The 27,724-nt window shown below is 41.9% G+C and overlaps 1 protein-coding gene across 1 annotated transcript in view; it reads right to left on the bottom strand.

Moving 5' to 3' along the window:
* Positions 1-5,693: 5,693 nt before the first annotated feature.
* cdh22 (cadherin 22) overlaps positions 5,694-27,724 on the bottom strand; it is a 116,309-nt gene continuing 94,278 nt past the window's right edge. The window contains exons 11-13 of the mRNA XM_028998149.1: positions 16,222-16,339; positions 13,711-13,962; positions 5,694-7,470 (exon numbers count right to left, since the gene is read on the bottom strand). Of these exons, the coding sequence (XP_028853982.1) occupies positions 6,959-7,470; positions 13,711-13,962; positions 16,222-16,339 (882 nt within the window). The 3' untranslated portion in view covers positions 5,694-6,958. The remainder of the gene's footprint in view (positions 7,471-13,710; positions 13,963-16,221; positions 16,340-27,724) is intronic.

The raw sequence follows: 27,724 nt of genomic DNA, 5'->3' as shown, positions 1-27,724 counted from the left end.
AACAGTAGAACTCCTCCATTGTTTGCATTGCCTCTGATCCCATTTTAGAAAGACAGGGAATATTTTTTTTTTTCATCTCCTGAATGTTACGGAGCATGATGAACTGTGAAATGAGCCCAGCGTGATGTAAATAACACCCTTTACCACACACGCCATGGAGAGCGAGACGATGGCAACTGCAGATGATTACATCTGCAGCACATATGGCCATTTAAACATCTGCACGTCTCGATGCATGGCATGCAGCGGGGCGAAGCTTTAATACGCATGGAAGCTGAACACGACACGGGTGACAGAGGTGTCACTTCACCCCCTCCAATAAAACTCATTAGCGTCGGCATAAACAATATTAGCATTGTGCCGCCCGTGACCTCCATCGCCGAATATAACTTTTGTTGTGTAATCTATGGGAAGAATCTTAATTAGCGGCAGCATGGTAGACGGCCGACGGCGCAGGCCTTTTCAGCGGCGCATTGATCGACGGCGTCTCCCACGTGTGTGCTGCCACTCATTTGCATAGAGGTCCATGTGAAGCCAAGTTCAAAGCTGGAACATTTGCACCTGATGTTTGAACAAAGGCCGAGGTGCTGATGGGGCTTCTGTGCATGAGTAGAATTAATACATTTTTTTTTGTTCATAACTTATCGGTGTAACAAACTTCGAATGAATCCTTAAAAACACACTTGTTCGTGAATTTTATTTATTTGCTGAAATAAGAGTGAATTGCGCTGCTGAATGCTGATGCCGCACCTGGGGTGGGTCCCCCAATGACCCAGGATGGAATGGACTGGGGCACCCACGACCCAGGTGTGGGTGAAGTGGCTGTTGAAATAGAATGAGTGGGAGAGCGCTGCACCGTAAGACCCACCTGTCAGCCCAGTGAGTCAGAAACCGTGTGTAAATTAGGTAAAGCGATCGCTGGCCCATGCAAAGACTCTCATGAGAATCGGTGGTGGCAAAATCCATTTTTGAAGGGCTCCCGGAACTAACCAGTTAAAGCATGACGAATCATGGCGCCGTTGTCTTAAAATTCAGTTTATTCAGGTTGTCAGCTGACTTCATTTTATTGCCACATAATGTTGCTGAGCGCAGACCTGACCTACTAAACCCACCACAGATCATGACACAGATCCACACCTCTACAGGCGTATAGGGGACGGAGTTAGGGGAAGACCACATGACCTATTTGTATTGGCCTCCAATGCAGAACAGTTGGAGCCTTTCGTTTTTCTTCTGACCACGCATCTGCTTTGTCCAAATTCACTTTTTCATTCTCCAATCACTTTGCAGATTGTTTTCCGAACACATATTCGCTGATGAGAGATGGTTCGAGATTTTAATAATGGGTGGGAAAGTTCTTAATCCAATCTGTGATTGTTTTAGCCAGTAATTTTGACCATTTGGAAATGCACTAACAACACGTCCAAAACCTTGCATTATTGCATCAGTTAACAGTAAATAACATGTTGGAAGCTGAAACATATGAATCGCCATGGTAATTAACCAATCAAATGCTCTCTCCAGATTGCACACTCTTCTTTTTTTTTTTTTTCAAATGCCGTTTGAGCCCTCCAAAAAAGGTAGCATGCAAGCAGCATCAACCAGGCATCATTGTTTAGAAGTCCTACTCAAACGTGATAATTTAGCAATCAGTATATTTTGTTGACAACTTCGAAAAAAAAAAAAGCCTCTGAAAACAGATGTGTGACAGATGTGCTCGGAGAAAAATCGTTTTTTGTGTGTCTGGATGTGAAACTTTATTTTGATAAAGTTAGCACGCACCTTTTTTTTTTTTCCTCCCCAACGTAAATTTCCAGATTGTGTCGTCATGACTCAACAGCGCGCTACGCTGATGGGATTTCATAAACCAATCAGTTTTCTGCGATCGTTCGATCATGCCTCACAATGTGTGATCCGTTACGTTGATTAATTCCGGTGGCGCCAGGGCGCCTGTAGCCCAGAGCATTTTCAGCATTCAGACATATACATCAGACGACGTGCTCATGTTGCCCTTGGAGAAACCAGGTGGGGTGTGTGTCTGTGGGCATGGGGCGGGGGGGGGGGGGGGGGGGGGGGGGGGTTCATGATTTATAGTGACGTACAGCATTAATATGTCACCCTGAACAGGCCATTACTGAAGCATGCTGTTGTGAAAGGGAGGGTTGAGGGGGAAATATGAGGTGGCCACATCCACGGCCTGTATGTTCCGGCTGTAAGCAGTTTACATTCTTAACATGCGCCGCTTCATCACTCCGGCTGATGGGCCTACCTGTGATGTGTCATTTTGGCTCAGCAGCCCACCTGGCCCCCTTCCCCCATTGTTCAGTGCAGAACTGTTATGGCGGGAATGTCAGATGAGAGCACGTGTGTCATGAAGAGCTGACATCCTGCTCTCAACGTCTGTCCTCTGCGAAGCCCCTCTGTAAAATGTAATCAAGGCAAACATTCCAATAAATCCGCATTGCGCGCAGGTTAGCATCCAGTACCCACATGGATGATAGCGTGGAAGCATCCAGAACAAAGACGTGGAATCAGGTTCGAGACTCGCTGATGGGTCCTGGAGTAAAATGTATACTTTATTTTGGTTTTCATTTCCCAACCTTGACCTTTCAGTGTCTTTGAACACCCCGCAGACGTCTTGACGGAGGTTTCAGGGCGTGTCCCGGCCATTTGACAGCCGATGTAATCGATGTGCCGGCCGAAGGCAGCTTGCCGAAGACAGATGTGCTCCCACAGGGACGAGCCACTTTGAATGAATTAGTTTGGGTGCCTGTTTCAGCCAATAAAGGATGGACATTTGTGTCCTTTCAAAATAACACCACCGGTTGTACTGACAAGTAGCTGAGCTGCTTCAGAGGAGAAGATCAGGACAGAGCTTTGTGCTTTTAAACACGGTGAAATAGCAGGTTTTACACTGCGATGGCTTAAGTGCTGCCAAACCTGCAATAACTTTTCAGTGTTCAGTCTGGGTTCAAAATGGGTATGAATTGTAACGTTCGCCACACATGGAGTCCTTTTAGCATGTGCTTCTTGTGGTTCATGTCCCCTTCAAGCTGCTATTGAAACAGGAGAACTGTTCTTCAGACTAATTTAAATGTAAGCAGGCGGTTTACACTTAACTGTCTAAATAAACCACTGCTTCAAGACTCATTTTCTAAACTAAAATAGTATAAAAATGTCTTTTTGGGTACAGCAGTTCATTCCCCTCGACTGGGAAAATCGTTTGAACCTTTTTTACATATTTAAAACCATTTGTTCTGAATCACTGAATGATTATACATGAGTTAGCACACATTCAATAAAGATTAAGCATAATTGCCGTTTGCAGTTTCTGAGATGCGGGGCTTGACTTGGCAAACAAGTGGCGTGGCATAAAAGGCATTAGAATATGCAAAAATGTACTTCTGTTTGTAGATCAAATCCATGCTCTATAGGGACAGGCCAATCAGATAATGCAAACATTAATAAGACACAATGTAATCCAAAATGTTACACTGAATGTGTCTGTGATGCATTTCAGCCGCTGTCTCAGGGCAGGAGAGGTCTTGAGGTGACCAGTTTTAGATCAATGCTTAGTGAATCAGATTTCATTCGAATTAGCATTATTTCTGCTGGAGTCGAAGAAGCTGGGCAGAGTGATATATCTATGGACACCATGACGCATCGAAGAGCTACTTAAATAAATAATTATATTAAATAAATAATAGAATGAAATCCGAGGAGATGGCACAGAGAAAAACGTTAATTTGATGAGAAGCTGTGAACAGTTCGGTTTAGAGGCGCTTCCGATTTAAATCCATCAAGGGGGAAAATTGCGTCTTTTGATCTTCGAGCTGCTGATGATTAAGGCCGACATGCCAGTGCCAAAGAAAGCCGCGCCCTTGTTGGCAGGCCTGCCAACTTTAGCCACAAGTGTGATTTGATGCCATGACGCTGCTCTGTCAGGGCAGGATAACTCAATGTCAGCACTATGATCTGCCAGCGAACGTCATTGGCAGAGGCTCACGTGACTGGCTGCAGTCCTCCATTACATGCCAGGAAGACAGTATTCCAAGGTCAAGAGGTTATCTCGCCATCAAACTGTTATACAGTCAACGTTAAATGTTGTAGGTTGTAGCATATACGCCTGGTCTCTTGCTCAGTTAAGACAAATTCTATTCTGCTGTTGGTGATATTCGACTAATAACTATCAGAAAAACTCAAAGCCTGTTGTTAAAGAATTTCAGAAGCTATTTGCAGTTTTGGTTTAAATGAAACTATGCTGAATATTAATGCATTAGGTCTGTATATGCATGCTGCGCAGGTGTCATCTGTTGCTTTTTTATGCCTGACAAGTTCTGAAGCAAAGTAATTCAGCAAACAATCAACATGTCAGACAGCTGGATAACGCTCTCCCCGTCAGACTGAAGCTTCAGCTGTCATTACAGGGACAACACAAAGAAATGAAAATGTATAAATTAAACCATACAAGTAAATAATACACGCAACTCAGAATGTTCCCGAAAATCATCATCTTGCAGATCAGTTGACTGCCTTTTGTTGTTCAGGGTCCTGGTACGGTGAGATGGCAGCATGTGAGCATCAGGGTGTGATGGGTAAAAGTTTAGAGGTCAGGTTAGATGTTGCGGAGTCGTTGTGGAAAGCAGGCGACTGAACGAGAGTGGCCTTTATTGGTCATAGTTACCTGAGGAGACGAGCTGGGTGAAAAAATAAATTCAACCATTCAGCCACAACCAAAAAGTGACAAGCAAATAAAAGGTATTTTTGCAATGTGATATTTTATGATCTGGTAACATAAAAGAAACAAATTGTACTTTATGTGTAATGTGTAATGAATGTGGCATACATGCAAAATTAAATAAATATCATGGCCGCCAGACGCCTCCACAGCTACCCAGAGGAAGTAACCAAAGAAGACAAAACACGACATAAATAGCAGCACAAAGAACAACTGGTCGCGAACTCATCCGCAGATGACCCCTCATATCTGTAAAGCATTTTTTGGATTGCCAGTCGACCGCTCTCTCTGACCTCTCTCCTGGACTATCTCTACCTGTCTGATGTTCTGACCCTGTTGTTGTGACGTTTTCTTCTGGTCCCAACCAAGCCTCCGTGACTCCTTTTGGAAATCAACCCCATATGCAAGCCAAAATGCAACATGTTATATATCATATGTGCGCGCTCCAATACGACTCGCATTAAGTGCTGAAAAAATGAATGAAAGAATAAGAAAACAAACACCCATGAACACTTTTTGTTTGTTCAAAATTGTGTCTTGGCAAGATCTACGAGACAATTTCGTTGTATGTCTAACCACCTGGCCATAAAGTCAAATTTGGGACTAGAGCAATAAATGCATTCTGAAAAAACAACAATCCAAGAGTATATCTTGAACCAAACCCATGCATTAGTACAAGAGGTGGCCCAGCAGTTAAGGAAGCGGCCCCGTAATCAGAAGGTTCCCGATCTGCCAAGGTGCCACTGAGGTGCCACTGAGTACTGCTACCGTCCCCACACACACTGCTCCCCGGGCACCTGTCATGGCTGCCCACTGCTCACCAAGGGTGATGGTTAAAAGCAGAGGACACATTTCGTTGTTGCACCAGGTGCTGTTCTGCAGTGTTTTACAATCACTCCTGTTTTATATGTGACTAAAAAGCCAAAATCAATACAATGTGACCAGAGTCTACACGTTGTAAGAAAAGAAATGAATATTTATTGACGTATAATTTTCCATACATTTGCCAGTTAGGGTCAACATTTAAAAGAATGGAGTTCTGGGTGTTCTGCAGATGATAAGTTTTTTGCCTCGTCACTCATCAGACCCAGAACTCAAAGTCAACAGAATAAAAAAAAATCGAATCATCCAGATTAGAAAGTAAAACAGATGCATAAAAAACACACTAGAACATGAGATCATTCAGAACAGTAGCTGGGAGAGAAATTGGTTAAAGATGTTAAAAAACCTTGGTGTTTTGTGCCAGAAAAAAAATTGCGCTGTAATATTTTTTCCCCAAAAATGTAACATGTAAATGTACATAACATGAATGATTGCAAAAATATTACAATACAAGAAATGTCAAGACAAAACCAAGAGCTTTTGTTTTGAATTGGTATATTTTGCCACCATATTTCATAATTTTCATGTTAGTATTTTACAAAAAAGTATTTCCTAAAAAATAAATACAAATATTTTCACGACTGCATTGAACAAATATTATACCTTGCAGCTGCAGTGCATTCACACTTCATTTTTTTCGGTCCGTCCATTCACAACTCTACCGTCGTGGTCCGAAATTGTTCTTTATACAAATGTGATTTTTTTTCCCCTTTTATTATCTATTTTTTTACTCAAACATCTCTACACAGTGAAGTCCATTGTTGCTGTTTTTATTGTGGTTGATTATAATAAATAAATAAATAAAAATCAATAAACACATAAATAGTTTTTCTCTCTCTCTCTCTCTTTTTTTTTTAATAAATACATTTATTTGGGGATAGTTTGCCTTGGCTAGAAAACAAGATGGTTCACTCTCCCCCAAAACACACGTTGGTAGCAGAAACACCTGTAAAGGGGAAGGTCTGGCCTCTGCGTTCACAATGAGGAGAGGAGCCCAGAAAAATAATCACATGGTGTCATTCCCTTCGTCGTCCTCTAGGGTCGAAGGTCACTGGACGGCCCCCAGTTACTTTGCTACTGTAAGACCTCAGTAAGACTACTTTCGGTCCGGAGAATGCAACAGCCGAAGGGAGAAGTTAGAGACTCTATAAAGTATGACACAGTTATAAGCATGATAATAAAAACTTATAACAGGGTCATACAGCTCATATGAAAGTCTGTCCCCTTAAACCGATGTGTCGCCAGATCTAATGAAACCATCATGAGGAGAGAGGGCTGAAGGACGGTGAGGATGTCGGGCTGTTGATCCAATTCAGATGAGTACTGACGAGAAGAATGCTAGGAACCCTCTTCCTCAGGATGTCCTGGGGCGTAATATCCCGCCAACTGCTTGAAGCGAGGTCCCCAGTCGCTGAGGTAGGAGAAATCCTGCTCTGAGGTTGTGGACAGGGTACGGATGGAGCTGAGAGAGAGGGCGGGCGAGCTCGAGCCCTCGAAGGCGTACGTCTGGAACGAGTCATACGGCGGGACAGACAGGTCCGCGTCAGCCTGCTCCACCTTCTTGCGGATGTAGCCCTTGAAGAGGGAGAAATCCGCCGTCCCGGCATCTCCGTTGGCCTGGTTCTGGATCCACTGAGGCAAGGAGTGAAGTTCTGGGCCCGAGTCCGAGCTCTTGACCTCGGGGAAGTCGTAGAGGTTCCTCAGTGCACTCATGTCGTAGGCCTGCGTGTCCTGCTCACCGCCGCCCTCATCATTGTATTTGATGACATTGTCGCGCATGTCCTCCTCATCCTCAGACATCCGCTGGCCCTTACGGTGGCGCTTCAGCGTGAGAATCAGCAGGACAAGCACTGTGGAACAGAGGGAAGAACATCAGCCAGGAGAATGTGGAATGCGGAAAAAAAGACCATAAAGTCGACAATGTCTGTAATTAAATTAGACAAGCTTTCTAGTGAATAAAGGAAACCTTTTTCACATGTGGATATTTGGCTACAGGTGACTTTCAAATTCTTTCGAATTGAATTACCCACAATCATCAGTGACTTTCAACTTTGACCCAAGACAACCTAAAGAAATCTGAGGCATTACACATTTTTTTTAACAGGTCATGGTGGTGCTGGCCATTGACCAAAAACTATGAAAATTTATTTGAAAGTTAATCATTTCCAGTTGTTCTGAAAAGAAATACAAAAATCACACTAATGAGGATGCAATGCATTTCCATCACATCACACTCACAACATTCTAACTTCCTTCTAAACCACTCTATGCACAGACATTTTTATGGTTTGACCTGAAACTCAAATACTTCAAAAAGGTTTAAAATAAGTGCCAATTGGCAAAAAAGTAGTGTTAAACAATGTATTGATTAAGTAAATGCAACCAAAACAAACCACACGATTACAGAATGTGCGTGACTTTCTCATAATATTTCCACAGACCTACATCGCTGCAAAAATATGAATACATTACAGAAAGAGTTGTGCATAAGGCTGCTGAAAGGTAATGCATACTGAGCTCTTTGTAAAGAAGCCCCACCGTAATCAGTTCTAAAGTTCAAAATAGAAAGAAAACAATTGAGATGGATAATTTAAAAGACTAATGAGACAGAAGAAAACAAAGGCTGTATTCATCCAAAAAAATCAATGAGCCTTTAATCCAAGTTGAATTGTTTTAATTAGTGCCTACATTTGCGATTAGGTAAACTCCCCCTCACTTAGACGCCTTCCAGACACATCATTCTAATTGAACTCATGGTTTTTGCCTCATCAAATCCACACAAAATGGTTCTTGTGGGAAATAGCGGAGAAATAAACGTACATATTTGGAATTCATGAGAGAAATTAACTTAATGGTTCGGTATTATCTCTTCTGTCTTAAGCCACAAATATGAACAAGGATCATTAATTCACTATGGGTGGAAACCATGGAGCCAGAATTATTGTTCTGTGATTGAAGTTATAATGAATGTGCAGTAGCGTTGAGGAACAGTGACGGGTCATCCAGTGGCCCTTTCATCTCACACTTGATGTCTGGTAATGAAAGTGCCTTAAAAGAAGCCCGGCCATTAGGTAAGAGGATGGCACGCCGCTGCTCTTTTAAAAAGTGCTATGCAAAGGGCTCTGCACTCATGATTAATGTCTCCGTGTTTGAGTTTAGTGCCATCTTAAATCTGCCATCCTTATTTTTTTATTTTAACGTGGCTACAGTCATCCGAGAACTTTATTGCTTTCTAATTGTCCCTATCTTTTTAATCCCTTAACACCCAATGTCTTGTTACAAAAAGACAATCTGCCTTAAATAGATGCTCCTGTCATGTATATGAGAGATAATACACTCTGAAGTGTGTGAGAATTTAATGCACATTAAGAAGAATCTAACACTACCCACATATTCCATTCTAAGATAAATAATCATAATACTATGGGCATTGTTTTTTAATTGTCTTGAACGTGCTCTGGGTGACAGAAGTTACCGACAAAAAGGGATGTTTTTCTACTTTAAGGTTCGAAATAATACCAAGCCTTTGCTTGCTAGGCATTGTGCGTAGTGCCAGCTCAATGTTTACCAGCCAATCAGAATCAGATGAGTATTTTAGAATCATACTGAATCATTGGACCTTTACTGTTAAACTTGCATGGATTTATAAAGTTATTGAACTTCAACATGGCTCTGTCATACTATATACTTATAAGATGTTCCAACGAGGACTTGTGTACAGCTGCTGAAAGTATGATATTCATGCCCTCTATTCATAGTTCATAGCACCAATTATGCAAATTGCAGTCCATGCACCGCCCACAGAACAGGGGCTATTACAAGGTTAATTCCAAAAGAGAGGATTTTTTAAAACAATCTTTGCTTTGAAATAAATTGGGATTTTTTTTTATTTTTATTATTTTTAAAGTGTTTCTTGTGCAGAACTCGCGTTTTGTGTTTCAGGCAAGTGAAGGACAGTGAAGCAATGAATTCTCAGAAATGAAGGTGACTATAGACCATATCTCTCTGCCTGACCTGGCCTGCAGCCTTCTGACCTTTATTAATATGGCTCTCTGTCTTTTCTACACAAATAATCTGAGAGAAGATTATATTTGTCACACACACATTCTTACTCTCTCATACACAAAAATATCCAGTATGATGATTCAGACAAGGCCATATGACTAAAGGCATGAAACACTCGTATGAGCTCAGCGGGGCGGGGGACGTGGACAGATGGGCGTGACACATAGACGAGTCCAGTTTAGAATGAGGAGGAAGCACCGCCTGAGAGTAGTTCATAATTCGCTGATAAAATCATAAAGACAGGACTGGGTGTACAGATATTACAATGAACGCTGGCCAGAATGTGTTGTGAAAAACAAGTACAGTTAGTTGAAAAAAGCTGGGACATCTGCTGCCAAAATCCTGATGCTGTTTTATGCTGTTACCCTCACAGTACATTCATAATGGAGTTTCTTGGAAAAGTGACCTCCCCGTTATGGTTGAGATGCTGAAGCAACACTCCAATTATTTCTTCTCTAATTTTCAAAGAGGATTGTGTGGAGAAAAAAAAGGCCTGACAGCCATATTAATCTGTATAAATTAGTTGTGTGCTGGTCCTGTATTTGATGTAAAAGACCTGAAAAATAACAGCGTGAAAAGATGGCACAGGGCAGGCGGTTGGAGCGCTCGGTTTGGGGAACGCGATCCTCCGCAGCTGGATGAAAAGCCTTTGACCATTTTGATAGGAGACAATCATTGGGGGCTAGGGATGCTCACTTTGATTTCAGAGATATGGTGGCATTGCAGTATTTATGTGGTTTCAGTCATTATGCATCGGTACTGAGTTGGCTAGTTACATCTCAAAGCAGCAATGAATTTGTGTATAACAACAGGAGACTGCATTAAAATTGCATACTATGTCAGCAAGTTTTACAGACAATGCAATGTTAAGTGCATTTGTGGGCTCTAAACCTACTTACGCATAATCTCCTCTATGGTAGCAGCCTAGCGAGTAACAGACTTGCCTGTAAGCCAGAAGTCACAGGTTCAAACCCAACTTACTACCTGAGACATTTAACCCTGAGTTGTTCCAGTAACTAATGGCTGCAGTTTGGTATCAAGAAGGGCGTCTGTCCAACATCACATTTGGCATGATATGAAATTGTTGTTATTTCTAGTGACACAAACCATATCATATAAAATCCAACAAGACAGCCATGTTTATGTCTCAAAAGTAACAGATCTAAAGTACCAGACACCCAGGAAGGACTAGTGACTAGTTAATGTCTATGAAATCCAGTGACAACATCCAGTGAAATGTCCAGAGTTGATGAGATGTGAAATGAGGGGGGTGGTCAGGTGATTTACCACTATAAATAACTTTTTTTTTTTTATATATACATTGACTTTTACTTTCATTTGCACACCTTCACCCTACCTGTTACACATATTTTATGTTGAAGACATAAAAGTGTAATATTTGGTCGCTAAAAGCATTTCACTGCATATCATACCGTGCATGACTATGTATGTGACAAATAAAATTAGAATTTAGGACTTTTGTTAATGGGGTATTGCCCCCTCTTGCCTGAGTGTAGCGCCAGCCCCATGTGGAAGGGTCCTGTCTATTCTAGCGATGACTTAACCAATGGGAACATAGCATATTTTTTAATAACAGATGAGTTTACCTAGTCATTTTTCAAGGCAACTGCTATCCAGTAGCAATCGAAATGGACCCTTATCTGAGTCCGTTAGTCTGGACATTGATTCTGATATTTCGTGATAATGTTATGGGTAGGACTGGCGATAAAACCTCAGATTATTTCAAATAAATGGTTACATTTTGCTCAGCTGTAGATTTTATTTCTTATTTTTTTTATTTCTTATTTTTTGCCCTTCATAGCAAGGGCTGGTGTGGTTGAAATAAAACCTTTTGCTGCGAACATGCGGAGTTCCAACTCTAGCATGGTCCAGGGCACGGAACTCTAGCATGTACCTGTGTTCTAAACATGTGGCGGGTCCTCTGTGTGCAGATGTTGCGATAAACGGTCCCGACAAGACGGCTAATTTACCCTTGGGCGGCTGCGCCGAGGACTCCATCACGGCAGATGGGCTGTAATTGGGACGGATGTGCGCAGATGCCTTGCTGCGCCAAGATGGATTCATCACATCACCCCCGAAATGAACTGATGGAGGGAGTGTTTGTTTGTGGGTAATTAGGCAGAAATTTGTTTTCATTTTCCTCATCATGCAACAATTGATCTCATCGGGGTGATGGGCCCTGCTGAGGGCCAAACATTACCCCCCCAAAAAAACCACTCCTCGACTCACCCCGGACGGGTTAGACTGTCGCCACTGCGCCGGCGGAGCTCTGTTTGATCCGGATGATCGGTTCGGTCCTTCAGAGACTCGTCATCAGAGCCAGAAAATCTCGCCATTATTACAAAACCTCCGGGAGCTCGGTGCGGCGCCGTCTCCAAACTCATTATTTGTGCATCCTGTTTATTAATCTCTTATAACTGCCATTCCTTGTCTGACATTTACGATTGTAATAACTGACCAATACTGTAAGTAAATAACGCACTTCAATGCCCATTTTTAATTACAGACTTAAATGTTGTCCTCAAGTTCATTATTATTTCTTTATTTGCCAGACCTTTACATCCACGTCGCTCTGTTTAACATTTCAGCACAGTGGTCCTTTTAAAAACACCAATGAATAAAATATGAATTGGTGTTGCAGAGTGTCACATCTGAGGTGACTGAGGCGCCGTGACTTTTCATTAAAAGCGGCCTGGGCTTGTTAAGAAAACCCTAATGACACAGGCAGCATATTAATCATTCAAAACCCGGCAGCAACAACAACAACAAAAAAATTCACATTAAAAGGACCTAAATAAACAAGAGCACTCGCACAAAGCAAGGACAGCATACGGCCAAAGCAGATAGAGAAAAGCGAGGGCGAGCGCTCCTCATAAAACTTTAAGCCGGGACAGCGGCAAATTCCTTTCTGTTGGAGGGAAGCGTGAGTGCTGCTGCTGGGAATGACTGGGAAGCCGCGGCTATTTAAAGCCCGGCTTACCAACGGGACAGAAGTGCTGATGCAGCCGGTGCGACGGCAGGACTGCATCATTCAGCGGCGCCCCTGCACTCTCGGTAGCAAAGTGGCTCGATGTCATTCATAAAGCCTTATATTAACACCAACCCGGCTGGAACAAAAGCTTTTTTCTTCCCGCTGTAATGCCCCCTGCCGTGCCCAATAGTCAGAATGGCAAAAATAAATCCATCTACTAAGTAGGAAGCAGACTTCAAAAGTCTAATCAAAATGCTTTCTAATACAAGGACATTAGGGTCGAAGAGGTGAAAAGTAAGTATATAAATGTTTTTTCCTCATATATAAAGGTTTAGACTCTTGTCTTTTCAGCCACTTTGATTTATAATCTAGCACTTTAAAGCGATTATAAATATATAGAGAGGTCTTGCAGCCCAATAATGTTCAAAATCCAAGTGTATGGTATTTTGTTAAAATGTAATTAAATATTGACAGTTTGGTAGCGAGGCAATACATTCTTTGAGGTGTTCCTTATAGGAGTTTTACAGGGTTAATGTATTTTGTTCTATAGCTACTGGATTCATGAAGGTTACAAATGAACTGCTAATTCAATTCAGAAGGCAATCTGTGCCCTCCAACAGACAAAAGAAGACAAAGGGAGTTACAACATTACAAAGTCAAACTAATGTTCCAAATCCATAGTTACTCTGTGAAATGTGGACTATCAACTCCCAGAAAACCGTCCTACGTGGTGGCTCCAAGGTGAAAGGGGTGTGCATAACATGGAATTACCTATTGCAAGAGGTGAGAACACATTTCTGGATGGGGTAAAAGTAGAGAAAGTCAGTGTGACAGTGGGACTGTCCCTGTAACTATTGATTGTGAATTCTGGATAAGGACATCTAATAATAACGTAAAGGTAAATTTATGGAAACACAGGTCATTTCACAATAGTGTTCCACTGAGTTTTAAAATATTTTTCTTTAGAATATCCAAGAGTCTTGGACATTCTTTGTACAAGAGATTCTTCTGCAGGATGTAGACCACAGCTTACCGATGAGGATGAGCATGCAGACGAGCAGGGCGATGAGGGCACCAGGGCTGAGGGCGGCAGAAATGACGTAGGCCGTGGCGTTGCAGGACTGGATGTCCCCGTTGGTGTCGCAGCCGCACACGTGGATGGTGAGGGTGCCCGTGGTGCTCAGAGCCGGGGGTCCGCTGTCCACCACCAGGATGGGCAACAGGTACGTGTTCTGCTCCTGTCTGTTGAAGCCCGAACGCTGGGTCCTGATGCCTGCCGTATTATCTGGAGAGGGAACAGACGAAGAGCTTTAGAATTGGGGTTAACATAACATGAAAAAGTCCCTTTCAACTCTTATTCCAGTTCAGCATGTTTTTACCTGTGAAACTGTTCAAAGTCTTGAATAATGTAAAAACGGAAAAATATGTTCAGCTCAGACCAGCCCTATTATACAGTACAGTTCTGCTGACCTGCTAGATCCAGACCATTATAAGTGAATAATGGTTGATTATGGTATACAGAAAAACCACAAAGCACAAGACTCCTATAACCTGTAGAAAGCGTAGGTTAATCTACTGGCTGAAATTTTCATTAGGCACAAGGAATAGAGATTCCTTGAATCCAAAAGTACCTGAAAAAGAATGAAGTCTTCAAAAGCTGCCAGAGTGCCTCTATTGTGTGGGGCTGTGACATCTTACAAAATATCTGTTACCTAATTTATAGACAAATATAGATGACAGCTCTCCCAGAAACCCGCCGCTGTTTTCCTGCACCCACATTCCCTGGGATTAATTTAATAATATCCCAAGAGAGCTGCTCCATTGGCAGCGAACTACAGTTTTTGCGTCACTTCTAACAGCGACTGAAAAGTTTTCAGGCATGAAAGGAAAAAAAAGCTTCATGTTTGTCCTCATGTGTCAAAGCTCAATAAGACAGAATGCAATGTGAAGCCGGGATGGTGAAAGGGAAAAGTGACAGATCAAATCTGACAGGTTGACAAATGTGTCCATGAAAACAGAAGTGGGGAGGGTGGGCGGCGGGAGGGGAAGAGGTAGGAGGATGAAAATGCTGCCGTGTGTTTTTCCCGCTCCCCTGAATCTTCAGCTTCCTCGCTCTACTGTATGCATGTGGCGGTATAAGTGCAATATTTATCACGCGCTTGCTCGCCTCCGCATGAAGGTTCATGTGTGTGATATGGGCACCTTTCGTGGCTGCCCACCGCTCAGTAAGGGTGGGTGATGGGTTCAATGCAGAGGACTTTGCCAGCGTTACCCTGGCAAAAACATGTATCATGTGTGTTTGTGTGTCTGTTTTCACAAAGTCAGCATGTGCATGTGTGTGCATCAGTCAGTGACAGTAAGTGACGATTGACTGGACGTGAGTGCCAGAGCCGTCACTGGGACCCGCTGTGAGGCCCTGGCTGGGGCACGTGAGGGGAGATATGGTGCGCCCCGGTCCTATGACATTTCCCTGCCTCCTGTCCTGACATTTTCATTGTGTCAGATCAATCCTGATTTACCAGCATGTCACATCCAGTTATGTACACGTCTCTAAAGAGCCATTTGCTGAAACATAAATCCGGCTGGGACAACCTTATCGAAAGGAAAAGAAAACAAAAGAATGGCAACCGTGGGCTCTTGCAAGTTTATGACATTTTCCATCAAAACTGTTGACCCCTCATCTGCTACCTTAACTTTTTACCAAACACAACATGCCATGTACAATTATTAGCGATAAAATTATGACCACACACCTAATAGTGTGTATGGCATGAACTCCACTAGACCTCTGAAGAACAAAGCCGGCAGTAGCAGTTCCTTCAGTAAGAATGTTCTACCCACGTGCAGCAATAAGCTGTGTGGCCATTCATGAACCTGTAACCATTCCTTAAATGGTTACATTCCTTCTCTTTCCATGGGGCGATGTGGGATGTTCAGGACACCTCAACATCCCACAAGAGCTGCAGGTTTAGAGAATATGACCTAGACACCTAGTCATCAGAATCAGAGGTGGACAGTAAATTGGCATTTTACTTTAACTCCACTACATAACAGTGTTAATTATCTTACTTTTTATTCCACTACATTATGTAACTGTTTCATAACTCATAATCTTATAACTACCTGGGTGACTTAATAACACATTATTTGTGAGCTCTTCACATGTTCAGGGCAGCAGACAATCAGAACTGCACTGACATTAAGATCCAAGCAACTTTATTCTTTTACAACAAATGTAAAGCACGGTCTGGGTCCCATTAAAGTGAAGGGCCCCAGAAGAACGGAAGAAGTGATTGTGAGTGATTGTTACACTGTGATAAAACATTTCTATCCTGATAGGAGTGCTGGCTTCCAGGATGATGATGATGATGACGATCATTATGTCCCTGGTGATGATGCCACTGAATGGTTGATCATGCAAAAAAAGTTTAAAAAAATATGAAGATTTTGTTGTTTTTAGACCTTTTGGATCAGTGAAGTCTGGATTTTTGTTCATCTGTCTACAAATCCTCATTTTACACACCACTTTCAACTCTCACTATACCTTTTACATCCCAGAGGGTGAAGTGACGGTTGTTGGACGCCTCAGGTGCTAGCGTGAAGTAAAAGCGATGGCCGGACTGAGGCTCGTCTCTGTCCACCACACTGATGGTGTGAATGAGCTGCAAGAAAATGATGGAGGAGACAGTTAAAGAGAGGGTGAAAGTATTTTAATAACCCGACAGTGTTACTCTAGACAGTAATGTGCACATTGTTCCCTCTAAAACCGCCAGTGTTACGTTCACCACGGTTCTTGTGCTTGATGAATTTGGATTTTGGCCATATATCAACAGGGGAGGACACCGCAAGCATGATGGAGGAGGGGAAAGACTTCCGAGTGTTTTAAAAAAAATCAGCCCCATTTATTAAATTAGCTGATCGTGTAAAACAACAGGGTTACGTCTACGAGAGGAAAGGAATGAGAGTGAAATCCGACGTTCAGTTATTGCTCTTTTCTCATTATACGCCTGTCAATAGGCTCACCGAGAATTTATTTCACTCTTTGGGGACTCAGAGCAAATCCAAATTGGAAATTAAACAGCAAAAGACATTTCCCAGTGAGGTTTTTCCCCCCATCTTATTCCTAATTTCCTTTTGTATAGACGAAAGTCATGAGGACACACACACTCAAATAGAAAGAGAGATGGAGAGCGTGGAAAAAGTAAAAAAAAAAAAAAAAAGCCAAAATGCATATGCATACACATTCAATTTACTCACAAATCCGCCACAAGGACAAAATGTTCCCAGGCGCTGTTTGTGCTCAGAGGAGACTTCATATAAGAATAACAGCGGCAAGTGCTCACCGTGGCACTTTTCAACATGATTAAAGCAAGTGCTTTTTCTGAGTCGCAAACTGCTGGGTTTTAAGTCCTTACACTGGAAGATGTGGTTTCCCTTGGCCTGGGCATGCTGGGACACATCTGCAGATCATTCTGGTGGGAATAAATCAGCCAGTTGCTGGCTACTATCATGTATTTGTCTTGTATGCTTTGATAAGGATCAGTTCAAACCAAATTGTACGAAACATTGAATCAAAGCCGCAAATTAGCAATTACGAAAAGCATGCATCACAATTCATGTTTTTAAGAAAAAGGTACACATGATTTACTTATTAAATAAAATTTTGCTGTGTTTGATGCAGTTCCAAAGTTTTGACATAAAGTTAGAGAGAGCAAGTATTGCTTGCTTGATCATATTTTACTCACTCATTCACTGTCTGTAACTGCATACTAAGCCCAGAATGGTGACTCACCCAGGACAGAGTGTCAGTATCACACACACACACACACCCTTCTTTTGCACCTACAGACAATTTAAATACTATGTATGACTTTGGAGAGTGGGAGGAAACCGGAAAACCTGGAGCAAACCCATGCAAACATAGGGAGAGCATGCAAACTCCACACACATCTCACTTTATGCATGTGCAAATCAATTGAGTGCATGTATAAAAAGCGATGACTTTAGTGAGTAGTGACATCATAAATGAATAGTTTTAATAATACAAATCATTAGTAGAGAAGCGTGTGTGTACTAATTACAGCATCTGCTTGGGGAAATAACCGTGCTAGTTGTACCCAACATTTTACTCCATTATAGTTTTTTTTTTTCAACTCCATGACTATGGTTAGAGAGCCAAGCTATATTACTACTGCTAGAATAAACATGTACAGTTATGCCATTTTAGTAGAAGTCCTTCCCAGAGAGTAAAGTGGTTAAGCATCTTCTGTCTCAGGGACACAATGGTAGTTAAGTGGGTCCTGTGAATTTGACGTCTATGTCTGTGATCAGACCACAGTAAAGTGCCATAATATTTAAAATGTTTTTGTTTTTTTTTCTCACACGACAGCTCAGAATTTTTCATACATCGTGATGGTCATCATTAATTCACTGGATCTTAGCCTGAAAATCACAGGTGCCGAGTGAGGTGCTCATGCCTCAGGCCTAGTTTTCTGAGTCACAACAATACTGCTGACAACACCACAGTGGAGATGGGCAGTGACCAGGCAGCTTGTTTAAATGAAAGTCCACTGGCATGTTTAAATAGATGTGCAAGTAACAGCTCAAAGCAAAGGCTGCAGTAAAACTGCAATGAACTGGACCAATTTTAATTTACATTCATTCATTTAGCAGACACTCTTATCCAGGACAGTACACATCCATTAATTGCAGGGTCAGTCATCCTGGAGCAACTCAGGGTAAAGTGTTTGCAAAGGGACAGAATGGAAGTAAGTGAAGGTTGAAGCTGTGACTTGATCAGCTGTCTGCTGATTGATATTCACCTCTAGGCCACTGCCACCACAACAGCACATATTCTTGGTAGAAACACATGTTTTATGTTGAAAAAACAAGAACAGTCTCTGTGAAGTATTGTGAAAGATCATTCCTCAGTTTAAATAAATGGGAATGAATGAAAAACACTCTCAATATGTTTTCAGTGAAATTGAGTGGTAACATATGGGAGGATAAATAAAAGAAAATAATAATAATGAATAATGGGGTCCAAACTAGGTTTAATTTGGCCAAGAGTGACATTGTTCACTAGGTCAAATTAGACTTAGTTTGGTAATTTCGTCTGAGTAAAATTCTGTTGCCATGACCCTACAATCCTATAGATGGCAGCTGAATCGCAATATAACAAAATTGGCACAATTTTCAAACTGGCAAATATCAAAGGACTATGCACTTAGCATGGGGCTTCTTCTAATGATTTACTTAAATACATCCCTAAAACAAGAAACACAACATTTAACACAATATTAACCTTCCAGCTTCAGGAACTAACGTGAGTTAGTTTAAATTATTTTTTGGAAAAAAATCACCAAAGATCGTGTTCTGGGTTTTAAAAATAATTAAACATGCAAACAAAATGGGCTCTTCCTTTCTCTTATTCAAGATACAGACAACTTCCAATCAGAGACGCCTTTGACTTTAGGAAAAAAAGCTACCTGCTTAGTCCATAGTGCTATACTATACCAGACAGAAAATAGGGTCCACGATGTTAGAAATACATATTCAGAACTAGCAACTCTCTAGACTGCAGTTGGTCAAATATCTAACAAATGGAACCATTTTCAGAATATAACCAGATATATAAAGTGATTCCTGTCATACATCTACACATAAGATGACCCTTTATTAGTCCCACAAGTGGAAAATGTACATATATAACATAGGAGCCGGCTGTTGGAGGTCTGCAACTCTCCCTAGTGCTCTTCTAGTTTGGTAAATTTCCTTACTCACTAATCATGCACATGCAAAGTACAATTCCCTCAATACACACTGTCAATCTGATCTTATTACCCAGTCACTGATCAGAGGAGCATTTACTGCCAGTTGCCCATTTATTTCTTACCTTGTGGAAAACACAGTGGGCCCGCTCGCCGCAGAACTAATGGGAAATCAGTTCATTTAAAAGATACAGGCATGACAGCGGATGCGGGGAATTTTAATGCACGGCTCTTGGCGGTGTCTACAATGCGCGTTTTTGTGTGAGCTAATCAAAGCTCAATGCTCAGGTGGTGCAGTGTCACAGGAAAATTGGGTGGGGACTGTGAACAAACTCGCGCTGTTATCTCATCCCCGTGAAACGGCGAATGCGCCGAAAGTTCTGCTTAGGATTCAGACACTTTGCATTTCATCTGTGCAGAAACACACAAACAAGCAGACAGGGGGCAGACCGCCGGCCGCCACCCACTGAGAGCACCCGCTACCAAACTGCATCTACAGTCATTTAGTCCGACCGCGTACACAAAGAGCGAGTGTGCGCTGATGCAAAAGTCCACCCTGTTTTCCTATTGTGACAGTTTCGACTAACTAGTTCCCGCTTGATCTATGAAAATAATGGAAAAAACGATCAGAGAAGTCCACAAACGACCAAACACACATTATTATAGAAACACATTTCTGCAGGATCGGCGGACAGGAACCTGCATGTGAAATCACTTGCATTGTGGGTCCCTGTGGCTTTCCGACTGTGTGAGAGCGAGTGTGTGTGGGAGTTTATTGAGTAGCAAATGCATCTCCCTCAAGCGCAATCTCCTAATTAGATTTCTATCTAACTGTCCTCCTTTTGACCCACCGAGCTCAGGCAACCCTGGAAAGAGAGAGGAGGCTGTTTTCCCAAAACTGTCCCAGGTCCTCAAGGTCCCGCTCGTGGATCAGAGTTCTCATTTGTGGGAGTGACCATAGTGCCCTGAGATCTAAAGGGATATTACTGGAATTAATGAGACTCTGTTTGCATACTTGTAGGAGAATTCACATTAATGCAAAATATTCAGTGTAAAACAGACATGTGAGGAGTATTAACATTAACTTCAGTCTGGATAAGGATCATGCACCTTAGAGACTAATATTTAAAGTTTTGCATTGTGAAAGTTGTGATAATCTGATCTGTGTGTTTCTATATGGACCGAAAGAATTAATACATAATGTAGAAATATGCTTGTTAGCAATCTGCATGTTGTGGGTATGGTCCTGTGAGGTCAAGGACAAGGGGTATTTTGAGTGTAGGAGGCAGGATGCTGCGCTACAAGCTGCTGAGCTACACCTTGACAGGAGCAGGCTTAAATCATTCTGAATGAGAATGTCGAGTGCTTGGGAGCTGTCACTCATCCCTATAGGTGGGATTGTCTTCTGAGTTTCATAAATAATTATACACCTGGAAAAAAGTTGGTTCCTACTCTCCAAGAAACATAGAAATTGTAAGTAGTCCTATCTTGCTGGTATCTGTTTGTCTGTAAATCCTCAAGATTTAGAAGCCGTGACATTAGCAGAAATGCCCCAAGTACTATGTCCAATTTAGCCCAGAGAAAATATTGGGTTTTGGGGATATATACTATACCAGGTTTACCATATTATCTTAAATATGAGATAACCCCCATTTTCAAGACCAATTAAAACATGATTACAATTATCGCACTATGAATATTGAATGTGGCCCCTTCTTGTTTTTTATTATTATTTAAGGTATTTTTAGAGAAAAGTCTTATGATTGGACCAATATGTCGCTTTCCCAAAATGTAAAATGATAGATTAAAATGATGTGCATCATGTGCTCTCTCTGACTCTTCTTCTGTGTTCCTGTGTGTGACCACAGCAACATTCGAATTTATTAATGCCTGTGAACGTACATTACGCATGTCGATGTGTTGTCGGCCTTAGAAGGGCTCAGCATTAGTCATCTGGCCACGTCGTTCCCAGGGGAGGACTAAACCCGGGCGATCTGTCACACGAACCCGCTCAGTGTGGTTTGATAGCCTGTGTTGGGTTGACAGGCTGCTCTTCCCGAGGCCATTCTTAGTATTTGCTTTTCCACCCGGCCTTTTCCTGCACACACGACACTATATGATATCTGTCCCTTTGCATTTGATCAGCCGAATGTCCAAATGCCACTGGGAGACGGCAAAAGCCACGCACATGCACATGTTTCAATGCGGCAGGTAGACGAGGGCAGAAAAGCGGGATGGGCCGGATTGTGGCCATTTTTTTTGGCAGAATGAATGGGAGGCTTGCCGCATGATAGGACTTTGAATCGTACTGAGTGGGAGTCCTGCTTAATTCAACAGGTCAGACTGAAATCTCGCTGGATGAAAGGAGAGTGAAGCTCCTCTGACAGCTCATCGGTGCTCCGCTGCAGAGGAGCACCACGGGCCGATCAAGAGTGACTAATAACTTTAATGAAATTCTGCCCCAAGAAACCCGTCAGAACACCCCCTTGCTTGTTTAAAAGACACTCACCCCTCTGATCATAAAATTGTCGTATCGCAAGGAACAATCTCCCTCAGTCGGCGGGGAATTGAAATGCTGAGTGTGTTGTGGGCTGCTCCGCTGCAGTCACACCACTACAAGGAAGTACATCCCTGAACCAAATCTGCTTATTCGGTGTCGCGTAAGTCCTTTATTTATGTCTCCAGCCAACCCCCCGCCAACCCCCATCTCAGATTCGTTCCTCTTTTAAACCCAAACAAATACGCTGTGTTGTCATCCTTCAAATGGGATCAGACCGGATGCATTTAAAGGCTCAGGCTAATCTGATTTCACCGTCCTGTCATCAAACCTGAGCCGTGTGGCAAACGGACTCAGCGGATATTGAGTGAATCCGCTAATTGGCCTCATACAGTAGGTCTTTTCACAAGTGAAGAGGGTAACGCTTCGAAAGCGAACGATCAGCATCAAAATAATTGCTGCCTCCCTGGCTGACAATTGCATCAAGCTCTGCATGCAGAAATCAGACAAATCAAGTCGTTACTACACACTTTTTAATTGGGTGTTGGCTAATGAGTGTGCAATGATTGGGGATATTTTGTTAGCGTTAAGACCATATAACTGTTTATAATTCTTAAACAACACTGACCGTCTAGCTCCATCTTCGGCTTGGTAGGCATGTGGTCCAGAGAGTCACAAACAAGGTGCAAGTAAAGAAAACAGAGGACAATGGAGCAGAAAGGGAGGAGACCTTGCATCATTGTCGCCAGATTGGACCATTTTCGCATTTGCTTAAATGCCATACATTATGCAGCAACCCCCACAAGATACATCTTGAGCCCTTTGTCATTTCCTATGTGGTGTGAACACCCAGATTCCTTAAGGGCAATGGCGAGGTAGAAAAAAAAAATTATCAAGTAACAAATGTGGGAAAAATTATGTAAATATTTATGTGGGAGAAATTAGAATGCTGCTACCATTATGCTAATGGGTGGGAAAAATTGAACAAGGAATTAATTTTCTAACAACAAATGCCCACATTATTCACAACCCTTAGCAAATTGCTAACAACATACTAAAATCTGTGAAACAAATTGCAGAATTTTTCAAAGAATTCTCTCATAGGATGCTAACTATCCACCAACAGCTTCTTTAAAAAGCAGCCATATGCAGTGGAATAGAATCGATCTATACGGTGCTTCTACTTGAGACTATATTTTGGGTATAAATTTTGCAGAGCTACCAGGAGCATCCAAGAAATATCCTGTGCACCAGGTGTCAGAGAAAGTGCTGTAATTACGCTTGTTTCATCCAGGAGGTCGTTTTCTCACCGGGTTATTATATTGATTAATTGCGTAGTGGAGAACCGCAGCCATATGAATACAACCCCTTGCCTTCCCTCGCCTCCGGTCTCTGGTCTTATTCTGCCAATTTACAGTAAAAATATTGGCCATTAGGGATGTTGGGTAGCATCATGCAAATCACAAGCCGGCTGCACCAGTCGTTCCGACACTGTACGGTCGGCTGGGGTGGATTATCACCCCAGCCTCCTTTAGTGACGACTGTGCATTTCATGAATCCATCAAATGTTTGTGATTTCACATTTGATTTTTAAAAATTGGATGATAAATAATACATATATGAATATAAAATGATGAAAATAAATAAGTAAAAGAAAATAAATGTTCCTATGGCGCGACATAGTATGTGCGTCAAAGCCCCTGACCTTAGAGCTGCACCTTTCATTCTGTGTTCCAGCAGAGGACAACAGTAGAAGCATAAAAAATAAAAATAAGCATTTCCTTCATTTTCTATGAGAACAAAAAAAACCACTGTCAACTGCTTCCAAACAATATTGACCCCAGGTCACAGGATAAATAAGAACATCTGTTATTTCCAACGATTTGTCTCAAAGAGACTGAAAATTCTATACATACTGTATGAAATACTTAATGCCCTCTCATCCGTCTCCCTTCCCCGGCTTGTTGGCCCTGTGAGCGAAGTTGCCCACCTGGGATTGGGTAGGGGGGGATATTTCAGCCTGATGGGTCTGCTGTTCAATGATTGCGTGTGCAAGGTTAATGTCAGTTTGCAGATGGAGAGAGGACGGATAGATACACTAGTCGGAGAGGCGTATCCTCTGATAGGCCAGTGCGGTGGGTGATAAACTCTTAAGTGTATCAAGGGAGGAGGCCTGAAATTCATTACACATGTAAATGTAGCTTCCAGCATCGAGGCCTTGTTTTAAAGTCCTGTTTTTTTTGCTTCCAGACTCTCTTTTTTGTGATTATTAGTTGGCTGCACACATCATAATTGGATCCAGCTGAGCCTGGAGCTGTTGACTGAAACTGGGAGGGAAGAAGGGAGCACTTTAATGATACGGTCCATTTTTAATTCCTACTGAGCGTGTGGCTGGAGTGTGGTGAATCTTGTGCCTACTGGAGGCGAAATGTCATTGCATCATCTGTCCAATGGCACACATGTTTATTTCCCCCGACGGGGCGGGGTGGGGTGGGGGTGCCGTTTGATGAGTCCTGAACGAGTTCAGCAGTGCAGATACGGAGCTGAAAGGAGAGGCATGTTGAATTATAGTAGAGCTGAATCCAGTCAAGCTTCTCCAGCCAATGTCATTGGGCTCAAATGGTTACTGCAGGGAAATAAGTTACATTCAATCTGGCAAGTTTTTACGCCATATTTAGACCCAGAGACATGGGTAGTTTTTCATGTTCCCAATAATACAGGCAATTCAGAATATATATAGCATCATAATATCATATGATACATTGATATGATACAATGATACATTTACAGTACAGCAATGCATTTTAAATATATTTTGAATATTGCAAATATATATTAAATATGCAAATTGGTATCTTGCTATATTTGTTGTATATAACAATAAACTGAGTAACTGAATAAACTGGACTGTAATAACTAATAATAGGCTTGAATCCTGAACCACCAAGGTGCCGCTGAGCAAGGTACCGTCCCCACACTCTGCTCCCCTGGAGCCTTTCATGAGTGCCCGGTGCTCTCCAAGGCGATGGGTTGTGTCATTGTGTGTGGTGCTGCAGTGTTTCACAATCACTTGGCTTTCACGAAATTCCAAGATATGTATTAAACACATATAATATAATATAATGTTGTGCATTACGTACTCACTCACTTTCCATAACCGCTTAGTCCTACTCAGCTGCCGGAGACCATACCAGGACACTGGGTGCTGGGTGTGGATTCACCCATGGCGCAGCCCAGCCCACACACCACATTCACTTCACACACTTACAACTACGGTTCAGTGGACATGCTTTTGAATGGTGGGAAGAAACTGGAGAACCTGGAGGAAACCCACGCCAACATGGGGAATGCATGTACATTTTAAATTTATAGCATTTGGCAGATGCTCTAATCCAGAGACTTGCATGAAAAACCCATCATAGAACCCATCATGACTGATCTGTATATACAATTAGCATTATGACTCAGCACAAAAGCATCTTTTTTATATAAATATATAGGTAAGAGGCCTTTTTGATGTAAGTATTTCCTAAAAATTACGTTTTTTTTAGCTCCCCTTCGAAGATCTTTAGTGACTCATCTAGTCAGTAATCTAGTGGAAGTTCATTCCACCACCAGGGGCAGTGGTGGCTTAGTGGTTAAAGAAGCAGCCCCGTAATCAGAAGGTTACCAGTTCGATAATTGATCCGCCAAGATACCACTGAGGTGCCACTGAGCAAAGCACCGTCCCCACACACTGCTCCTCCGGCGCCTGTCATGGCTGCCCACAGATAAGCAAGGTTGATTGCTTAAATGCACAGGACACATTTCGTTGTGTCACCGTCTGCTGTGCTGAATTGTTTCACAATAACTTCACTTTCTTCTAAAAAAAAGTTAGAGGAAAGTCTAGAAGAATGTTTTCCTAGTACCTTGAGAGATGGTGGTACCAGTGGTACCTGGATTAGACAGATCGAAAAAAAAATGATAAATTGTTTTTGTTTAATCAACAGTAAGAGCCTCAGGGTTCTATCTAGTGCTGGTGAACGAATGGACAAGCACTCACAGGCCAGGGTGTTTTGTAGACCAGAAGATGGATTGGTTTTAACAGGTTCCCTTCCGAGTTTGTTTTACACATTTCGTGTGCGGCGGCCTAAATTAATTCAATTCATCACCCTCTCATTGATGGGTACCAAGCATACCCATTAGCTAGCACACCCGCCTAATTAATAAAGCTATCTGTGTGTGCAAGCAACAGATAAATAGAGAACAAGAGTTAGGCGGCCACAACATTTAAAAAGAAATGCTGTTTGTATAGATCTGACTTGTACACCGGGCCGCCTGTAAGACTTTGTTGCTTTTTTTGGGGGGGGGTTTGGGGTCATGAACAAGAAAAGAACTCTTCCTCATGCTTCTTAAAGCTCTGTATGTAAATCAAGTAAACATATGTACAAATGACAAAATGATGCTTTAAAAAATGAGTTGAGACGCCCTTTTCATTATACAGGTCTTCCCCCAACACCAGAAAACACCACTCGGAACAGCGCCTGCACATTGTACACGTTACCCCAGTCTAAACTGTTTACCAAGCTGGGGGAAAAGTCGAGTTTATAAATTGCCTCTGGAACAAAATGTCAGACAGATCATTCTTTTCAATTGAAAAAGGTCCGAACTAGAAGCACGGCGGTAATGAAACAATTCTGACAAAAAGGGAAAGTGATTGGCTTTGTAGTAAAACTGACACAAATGGATTGTTCTGCATTGCTTCCCAGACCTGCTTTGGGCAGCAGAGGCATTGAGGTCAACAGAAGAAGATTTGGATGCTCCCCTTTACCGAAGCCCCCTCTGTAATGCGTGGGCAGGAAAGGCTGGTGGTTTGGGTGAGTGGGGGTAAGTGATAAATTGCATGTGAGTTTAGACGTTGGTTAAGCCATGAACATGCATCGCATCAGGCTTATGCCAGCAGGGTCTTTAAATAAACATACTCCATTTTCATTAATTATTAGTTATAAAAAAAAAAAAGTGAAGTGAAAATAATATGTACTTCATAGTCAATGCAGAGTTCCAAGTGAGGAGACTGTCAGTCATTTTGAGTTTATTCCATTTTCTAATAATTGCGCTAACAGTTGTTGCCTTATCACCAAGCTGTTTGCCTATTGTCCTGTAGCTCATCCCAGCCGTGTGCAGGTCTATCATTTTGTCCCTGGCCGCAGCTTTGTTCTTGTCCATAGTGGAGAGATTGGAGTCTGATTGATTGAGCCTGTGGACAGATGTCTTTTGTACAGGTAATGAAAGGAAGAGGCTTCTTCAAAATGAACTAACAGGTCTGTGAAAGTCAGAATTCTTGCTGGTTGGTAGATGATAAAATACTTATTTTATGCAATATTTAAAAATCATACATGTGATTTATCATACAATGTGATTTTCAGTTTTTTTTTTATTTTTTATTAGATACTATCTCTCATAGTTGAAGTATACCTATAATGACAGATCTCTCCATTTGTAAGTTTGAAAATGTGTCAGTGTATCAAATACTTCCCTACTGTAATAAAGAATTAACAAGGAACAAAAATGACCAAGATGAAAAATACAATGAATTAATATTTTGGTAAAAAGCAACCTGAGGTTAATGACATAAATCAATTACATTTTACAATCTCAATAATCTGAACAATTCCTGTTTAATTTTTGGATCACACTGAAATGTCTTGATATGTTTCTGAAGAGGTCTACATCTAACATGCTTACGACTGCATACAGTTATGATGGTTAATATTCAAAAATGATCAATGCAGGCAAATGCA

The sequence above is a fragment of the Denticeps clupeoides genome, chromosome 12 (genome assembly GCF_900700375.1).
Source record: "Denticeps clupeoides chromosome 12, fDenClu1.1, whole genome shotgun sequence".
In the NCBI taxonomy this organism is placed as follows: Eukaryota; Metazoa; Chordata; class Actinopteri; order Clupeiformes; family Denticipitidae; genus Denticeps; species Denticeps clupeoides.
This window is presented reverse-complemented; position numbering and strand designations above follow the sequence as displayed.